This window comes from Felis catus, chromosome C1, assembly GCF_018350175.1.
Source record: "Felis catus isolate Fca126 chromosome C1, F.catus_Fca126_mat1.0, whole genome shotgun sequence".
Lineage (NCBI taxonomy): Eukaryota > Metazoa > Chordata > Mammalia > Carnivora > Felidae > Felis > Felis catus.
Window position 1 is genome coordinate 36,479,175 of NC_058375.1, and position 8,461 is coordinate 36,487,635.

General features: G+C 55.0%; 1 protein-coding gene across 9 annotated transcripts in view; it reads left to right on the top strand.

Annotated features, from left to right (window-relative positions):
- MAST2 (microtubule associated serine/threonine kinase 2) overlaps positions 1–8,461 on the top strand; it is a 222,635-nt gene extending 214,174 nt beyond the window's left edge. For 8 of the 9 annotated variants that reach the window (XM_023258635.2, XM_023258636.2, XM_023258638.2 and 5 more), the window contains 13 exons: positions 808–940; positions 1,715–1,880; positions 2,411–2,512; positions 2,775–2,897; positions 3,075–3,184; positions 3,538–3,692; positions 3,940–4,223; positions 4,332–4,529; positions 5,152–5,375; positions 5,574–5,696; positions 6,123–6,259; positions 6,377–6,570; positions 6,880–8,461. In XM_023258635.2, coding sequence (XP_023114403.2) covers positions 808–940; positions 1,715–1,880; positions 2,411–2,512; positions 2,775–2,897; positions 3,075–3,184; positions 3,538–3,692; positions 3,940–4,223; positions 4,332–4,529; positions 5,152–5,375; positions 5,574–5,696; positions 6,123–6,259; positions 6,377–6,570; positions 6,880–8,405 — 3,475 coding nt within the window. In that variant the 3' untranslated portion in view covers positions 8,406–8,461. The remainder of the gene's footprint in view (positions 1–807; positions 941–1,714; positions 1,881–2,410; positions 2,513–2,774; positions 2,898–3,074; positions 3,185–3,537; positions 3,693–3,939; positions 4,224–4,331; positions 4,530–5,151; positions 5,376–5,573; positions 5,697–6,122; positions 6,260–6,376; positions 6,571–6,879) is intronic. The other variant, XM_023258637.2, reaches the window with a different exon arrangement.

Here is an 8,461-nt window from a genome sequence, read left to right on the forward strand (position 1 = left end):
ATGAAATGGTCCCAGCAGAGTATGTAATGGGAGAACAGAGAGACCATTCTCTGTGAGATCTTATTTCTGGTTTCTCCCAATCAACCCTCCTTTAAAACCAGCTGTGGAGAGGTGCCTGGGTGGCGCGGTGAGTTAAGTGACCAACTCTTGATCTTGGCTCAGGTCATGATCTCACAGTTCATGAGTTCAAGCCCCGGCATCAGGCTCTGCACCGACAGAGCAAAACCTGCTCGGGATTCTGTCTCTCCTCCTCTCTGCCCCTCGTCTCTCCTTCTCTCTGCCCCTCCCCTGCTTGTTCTCTCTCTGTCTCTCTGTGTGTGTGTCTCTCTCTCTCTCTCTCTCAAAATAAATAAGCTTTAAAAAATTTTAAAACCAGCTGTGCACATGGAGCAAGATGATTCACCCCTTTCGCCTCTCCCTGAGTCTGGGTATCGTGAGACACCCAGTGAGAAAAGAGGGCTGGGTATGGCTAGAGCCTTGGGATGCGGCTGATCTTTCTGTGGAAGAAAGTCAGTCCGTCAGCTGGCTGGTACTTGCCCCCAGCATAGAATACAGTTGAGGGGAGTAAACATTAATGAGTTGGGGGAATGGGCAAAAGGCAGGTTAGTTCTTGTGCAGAATGTAGTACTCACAAAGCCAGAGATTTTTTTTTTTTTTCATAGGGGCCGGTCTCCTTGATGAAGCTACCCTGCTTATATCCCACAGGAACCCTGTGGAAGCCTGACTGGGAAATTTTGGCATATAAAAAATCAGCACTCTTAGAAAACTAGGAAATAACCCTATACTTTTGTTTCTCTGGTTTCCCAGCCTCCTGATTACATCCATGGGGCACATCAAGCTTACTGACTTTGGCCTTTCTAAAATTGGCCTCATGAGCCTGACAACAAACTTGTATGAGGGCCACATTGAAAAGGATGCCCGGGAGTTCCTGGACAAGCAGGTACAGAAGGATAGTTGAGACCTTGGGAGTTGAGTTCCAGACTTCAGAATAAGGGTAGGGGGCCATATACTTAGCTAGATATTAAGACTGGGAGCTCCTATCTTTTCCACCTTTTGGTTCCACGGAGGTATTGAGGTAGGTAGCACATTTGGAAAATAGGGTGGGCCACAAGAATCATATGGATATAAAATCCAAAATCATCTTCCTCAGGGTTTGGAGAAAATAGGTCGTATAACCATTGTTACTCTCAGAGACTAACCTGAGATTTGTCCTGAACCTCCTATAGCCTCGGTCAAGGGCAAGGCTCTTCTGGAGCCTGTTCTTGGAACACTGCTCCAAGTCTCCACTGGATTATGGTCCAGCTTCTTGAGAGTAGCCTCTGGATGTTCCTTGATTTGACAGTTCAGGTTGTGACTATTTGCAAGTCCCTGTAGTAGTCATGTGACTAACTATAGGGTCTGTCCTTTGAGAGGCTGGAGGACAGAGGCCAGTTATGGGAACAAGATGCCAGAAAGAGTTGTTAAGGGCTCAGGGAGTGGTTGTTCCAGGCTAGAAGTGTATGTTTTGGTTAGTTAGGAAGTATGTAAATTCACTCCACCAACAGTTCCAAATCCGATACCCTGGGTTCCTATTGATCTTGTTCTTTAACCAAAGTAAGCCAAGTCTTCCTTCAGAGACTTTCTTCTCCAGAGGTGGGAACATCCCCACTTCTTCAGCCATTATGCCAATGAGCTACCTCAGGATGCTGAGCCAGCCTGGCTTCTCTGTGCCCAGGTATGCGGGACCCCGGAGTACATTGCGCCTGAGGTGATCCTGCGTCAGGGCTATGGGAAGCCAGTGGACTGGTGGGCCATGGGCATAATCCTGTATGAGTTCCTGGTGGGTTGCGTCCCTTTCTTTGGAGATACTCCGGAGGAGCTCTTTGGGCAAGTGATCAGTGGTAGGTACCATCACCCTGGCATACTGGGGAGACAGAGTCTGGATCCACAAATATGATTTACACATGCACCTGTGAGGCTTATGAGTTCTTGTTCTGAATTTGTGTGTATGTGTAGTATGTTTGCCTCTTAGATGCGAATGTGTGTGGGTACATGTGCACTGTGTGTGTCATGTGGGGCTTGTTCTATTTGTGTTCATGTATCCCCCATATGCCTGTGTTGTGTATGTGTGAGTATACTAGTGTCTGAAGTGTAAAGGCAGGGTGAGCTGGAGCTTCAGGACAGGGGAAGTCCTGGATCAAGAGCAAGCTTCGGGCTAGGGTATGTGCGACCCCCTAGGAGGGCAGGAACCTATAGAACTTAAGGAGTTGGGTCCTGGGCAAGGCTTTCAGTGGCTCTGGGCTGGGCCCGTTATGCCTCCCTACCCATGTCTTACCACAGAACCCTCTTCTTTATCTCCCCACTCTGCCTGCCTGCAACCTCTGAGACCCTTCTCTAAACCACTCCTTCCCTCTTACCCCTAACTCTTCAGATGAGATTGTGTGGCCTGAGGGGGAGGATGCACTGCCGCCAGATGCCCAGGACCTCACCTCTAAACTGCTCCACCAGAACCCTCTGGAGAGATTGGGTGCAGGTAGGACAGGCCCCACTGACCTTTCTCACAACTTGGAAGAGGGAAGAGGGAGGTTGAGTCCATGCAACCGGGAAGCTCAGGCTTCAGATATGGGCAGCGCATCTGATCCTGAGACTGCCCTGCTCCTGTGAGCACAAGGAGAAAGGTGCCATAGCCGAGGCATTCAGGACTGGCCTCTTGAGGTCTGGGTTCTCACTGGACTTGCTGGCCTGGACTCCACACAGCTCATCCTGCGCCTCGCCCACACCCTCCCTGTCCACAGGCAGTGCTTCTGAGGTGAAGCAGCATCCGTTCTTTACTGGTCTGGACTGGACAGGACTTCTTCGCCAGAAGGCTGAATTTATTCCTCAACTGGAGTCAGAGGATGATACCAGCTACTTTGACAGTAAGGCCACTGGTGGGATGGGGAGAAGTGGGGATCCTACCTGTTTGCCCAGAAACACCTGTGCACCCTCCACTTGGTACTGGGAGTCACTTCTCCAGCCCTCTGAGGTCTGATAAAGGTCAAAAGGAGGCACCACCCAGGGCCTCTAAAGGGAACTGTCCTGTGTGTCTGACCCAGCCCGCTCTGAGCGCTACCACCACGTGGACTCAGAGGATGAGGAAGAAGTGAGTGAGGATGGCTGCCTGGAGATCCGCCAGTTCTCATCGTGCTCTCCAAGGTTCAGCAAGGTGCGATGGAGCAGGCCCAGGCTGGGGAGGACTGGGAGAAGAGGACCTGTCAAGGAATATGCCTGGGGCAGGTTGGGGGGAGCATGTGACGGGGCTACCCCTAGGAAAAGAGGAAGAAGGGGCCCAGCCTGCATATGACAGATATCGCAAGAACCACTCCAGGCCCTGACATCAGAGATGCCAGGGGTGAGGCCCAGTCAGGCCAGTGGAATAGCCGCTTCCTCGAATTGTTCATCTGGTATGGAGGAGGGAAGGGGAAAACTGGTTCCAATTCCTGGGTTTCAGGTGCCAAGGATACTTTTGGGAGGTGTGGCTGTTGGGGCCTGTCCCTGGCACAGACTCTGTGCCCACAGGTGTACAGTAGCATGGAGCGGCTGTCCCTGCTTGAGGAGCGCCGGGTACCACCCCCCACCAAGCGCAGCCTGAGTGAGGAGAAGGACGACCGCTCTGATGGCCTGGCAGGGCTGAAGGGCCGAGACCGGAGCTGGGTGATTGGCTCCCCTGAGATGTGAGCACCCAGAATCCACCTAGGGTGGGCAGCATAGCCATCCATTAGTTGTTACAGATCATGGGCGAGATTCAGATGCTGTGGGGCAGTGCTGGTGGCAGTGAGGGGGTATCCCAGGGATGGCTGCTGAAGGGAATGTCAGAGGAAAGAAGTTCTATGACTTACAACTCTTGTGAGCCCCTCAGGAAGCCTGAGCTGGAGGAAGGAGACCACCTGCCTATCTCACCCTGGGCCTTGTGTCTCACAGATTGCGGAAGAGGCTGTCAGTGTCAGAGTCATCCCACACGGAGAGCGACTCAAGCCCTCCACTGACAGTGCGACGCCGCTGCTCAGGTCTCCTGGATGCTCCTCACTTCCCTGAGGGCCCTGAGGAGGCTAGCAGCACCCCCAGGAGGCAGCAGCTGGAGGGTACATGGCTTCTGACACCCCCATCTGGAGAAGGGGTATCTGGGCCTGTCCCTGAACGGCCAGTCGAGCGGCGACTGAAGCTAGATGAGGAGCCTGTTGGCCAGAGCTGCAGCTCCAGTCCAGGTGTGGCCCAGCAGGTGGCCAGGAGGCCTGGAATGGAGGATGCTGCAGGCAGGCAGGGGGGTGAGGCTCCACTGCATTGCAGGTTTCAGTGCTCACTTGGGCCCACAGCTCTGGAGACTCGAGGAGGCCGTGGGACCCCACAGCTGACTGAAGGAGCCACAGCCAAGGCCATCAGTGACCTGGCGGTACGCAGGGCCCGCCACCGACTGCTCTCCGGGGACTCAGCAGAAAAGCGCACCACTCGCCCCATCAACAAAGTGATCAAGTCCGCCTCAGCCACAACCCTGTCCCTCCTCATTCCTACAGGTAAGCCCCCCCAGGGAACTAGGATAAAACTCACAGGAAGGGCCCTGGAATCTCTGTGGGCCTTTGGCAGGGTCTGCGCATGGCAGGTATCTGAGAGACTGTGTGTCACTGCTGCCTCCTTGTTAGGAGATGAGAGGTCTCTAAAAGTGTGCATTGGTATCAGGTTGTGTGTGCATATGCCACAAGGCGAGATGGCACTATGTAATGAGTGCAGGCTCTGAGGCAGAGAGCTTACATTCAGATCCTGGCTCCTGACCTTGACAAAGTTGCTTAACCTCTCTGAGTTTCAAGTTCCTCATCAAAAATCGTAGAACTTACTAGTGGTAGCTCGTAGGGTAATTGGGACGTATGAATACGTACAGAGAGCGTATATGGCCCCTGATGGATACAAGTATGTATTCAGTAAGTGCTACCTGCCATCACCTCCTGGGCCAAGCGGGGTGGTTTGGGCATGTGAGGGGCTTTGCTGCTCTTGAGTCTGTGGTGAAGACATCCCTGGGCTTAGTCTCTGCCTGTGACTACAGCTGTGAGGCATCAGCAGCCTAGCCTAGATGGAGCTGGGCTGGAAGTATGGCCAGGCCAGGGTCCTCTGACCTGCTCAGTCCTGTCTTTCCTTCTCCAGAACACACCTGCTCTCCATTGGCCAGCCCCATGTCCCCACATTCCCAGTCATCCAACCCATCATCCAGGGACTCTTCTCCAAGCAGGGACTTTTTGCCAGCCCTCAGCAGCTCGAGGCCCCCCATCGTCATCCACCGAGCTGGCAAGAAGTATGGCTTCACCTTGCGGGCCATCCGTGTCTACATGGGTGACTCAGACGTCTACACTGTGCACCACATGGTGTGGGTATGTCTGGCCATCCAGACCTGTTGTCTCCCAGTTTTGTCATTGTTCTGCCTTCCCCCTATCAGGGCCTGTCTGTCCCTGCTTCTTTCTCTGCCTAAACTATCCTCAGGGTATAAAGTGGGGGTGGGGAACAGCAGAACCAGGCCCCACAGTTTACACTCAGGCTCCAGGCTGAGGACTGTTATCTCCCTGGGGCAGCACGTGGAGGATGGAGGTCCAGCCAGTGAGGCAGGGCTTCGTCAGGGTGACCTCATCACTCATGTCAACGGGGAGCCTGTGCATGGACTGGTGCACACAGAAGTGGTGGAGCTGATTCTGAAGGTTAGTGCTGGGTATGCTACCTGACGTGGTCCCCCAGTGACCCTGCCTTATAAGTCTATGACTTACTACGGGGAATTGGGAGAGTTGGGTGCATACACCCATGGCACTGAAGACAGACGCACCCATAGCAGTGGGCTTTTGCTGGAAAGCAGCGTTCTCACTGACCAAGGCCCAGGGATCCTTCTGAGCCATGGATAGGACTGAAGAACAAGACAAATGAGCCTCTTCTCCACTTTCCCAACCCTAAACTGTCCAGGCTCCAGTTGGAGCCATTTCCTAATCTGTGAAGTAGGAAGACAGGCCTATGGTTCACACCTGTCAATGTAGGGACAAAAGCTAGAGCTGTGGGGTAGCCATGCCTGAGGGTGAGGGTAGGAGCAAAAATATGTTCCCTGCCTTAGCCTGGGTTCACGCTCTGTTCCCCAGAGTGGAAACAAGGTGTCTATTTCAACAACGCCCTTGGAGAACACATCCATTAAAGTGGGGCCAGCTCGGAAGGGCAGCTATAAGGCCAAGATGGCCCGAAGGAGTAAGCGGAGCCGGGGCAAAGATGGGCAAGAAAGGTGAGCATGACTGAGCCACCTAGGTGCTAGTGTGTGCTCGGAGCCCTGGCTATTGGGCCCAGTATATGCTATGCCTCGTGCACCAACTCACACAGCCCTTGACTCTTGTCTCTGCAGCAAAAAAAGGAGCTCCCTGTTCCGGAAGATCACCAAGCAGGCATCCCTGTTGCACACCAGCCGTAGCCTTTCCTCCCTTAACCGCTCCTTATCATCAGGGGAGAGCGGGCCAGGCTCTCCTACACACAGCCACAGCCTTTCCCCCCGATCTCCCACTCAGGGCTACCGGGTGACCCCTGATGCTCTGCATTCAGGTATGAAGTGCTCCCTGCACATCACAGAGACAGCCCCTGGGAGGTAGGAAAGAGCCTATAGGCCCTCTGTGCTTCTCTGCGGCCCCACTCTGAAACTCCTTCACCCTTCCCCCTGAAAGACTCAGCAGTCCTAGGGAGGAGGTGACAGGGGTGGAGGGTGACTTTATTTCTGTAGCCTGGGCTCTGGTTCACTGGCTAGGGTCACCTTGATGATCCTGGGACATTCTAGGGCTAGCCCTGCCTTGCCCCTCAGTCACTTCTGTCAGCTAACATTGTTCTGCCTTTGTGTGTCTGTCTGTGTGTGCAAAGTGGGAGGAAATTCATCACAGAGCAGCTCCCCCAGCTCCAGCGTGCCCAGTTCTCCAGCCGGCTCTGGGCACACACGACCCAGCTCCCTGCACGGCCTGGCACCCAAGCTCCAGCGCCAGTACCGCTCTCCGCGGCGCAAGTCGGCCGGCAGCATCCCTCTGTCACCACTGGCCCATACCCCTTCCCCACCGCCAGCAGCTTCACCCCAGCGCTCCCCATCACCCCTTTCTGGACATGGAGCCCAGGCCTTCCCCACCAAGCTTCACTTGTCGCCTCCTCTGGGCAGGCAGCTCTCACGACCCAAGAGTGCAGAGCCGCCCCGCTCACCACTACTTAAGAGGGTACAGTCAGCTGAGAAACTGGCAGCTGCGCTTGCTGCTTCCGAGAAGAAGCTAGCCACTTCTCGGAAGCATAGCCTTGACCTGCCCCACCCCGAGCTAAAGAAGGAACTGCCGCCCAGGGAAGTCAGCCCTCTAGAGGTGGTTGGGACCAGGAGTGTGCTGTCTGGGAAAGGGTCACTGCCAGGGAAGGGGGTGCTGCAGTCTTCTCCCTCATGGGCCCTAGGCGCTCTCCGACAGGACCGGGCTGAACGGCGAGAGTCGCTGCAGAAGCAGGAAGCCATCCGTGAGGTTGACTCTTCAGAGGATGATGCCAAGGAGGGGCCGGAGAACAGCCAAGGTGTACAGGAACCGAGCTTGGCACCAAGCCCAGAAGTGGGCCGGGACCCACCCCTCAGAGGAGCAGGAGAGGGTGAGGAAGAGGATGCCTTCTTGTCTAGGGACCCCAAGAGCCAGGGCTCAGCGGCCCCAGGCCTGTTGACAGAGATCACACTGAAGGATCCCGGAATGGAAGGCCCCAGTGTCCCCCAGAGGAGGCTTGGGATCCCACAAGCCTTTGAAGAGGCTGCCAGCTCCTCATCACCGGCCCCCAGCCTAGTTAAGGCTGGACCCACAGACCCTATCCCTCCTGAAGGCTGCTGGAAGGCCCAGCACTTCCATACCCAGGCACTAACAGCACTTTGTCCTAGCTCTTCAGGACTTCTCCCTACCAGTCCCTCTGCTGTCGCCTCGACCTCTGGAGAACCAGGCCCATGGGCCTGGAAATTTCTTATTGAGGGTCCAGACAGGGCATCCCCAAGCAGAAAGGCAACAATGGAAGGTGGGATGGCCAGCTCCCAGGATTTGGAAACCATAACTCCAGTCCACTCAGAGAACCCGTCTCCCAGACAGGAGGTGAAGTCATGGCCACCTGGTGCCCCTGGGCCGGTCCATCCACCTTGTGAGTTTCCCCGCCAAACCTGGCTGTGGGAGCCCGAATGTGCACAAATAGAGAAAGAGGAGCCAGCCCTGGGCATCACCAAAGTGCCTGATGCCTCAGGTGATAGGAAGCAGGACATTCCACGCAGAAGCTGCCCTCTCACCCAGGAGCCTGGGCCCAGCCTGCTCCGGAGAGGCCGAGACCCAGCAGGCCCTCAAAAGCATCAGGACTTGGCATTGGTGCCTGATGAGCTTTTAAAGCAAACCTAACAGTCGTTTGCCATTTCTTGCACTCAGATCTGTGTAATACATGCTCTTGGAAACCA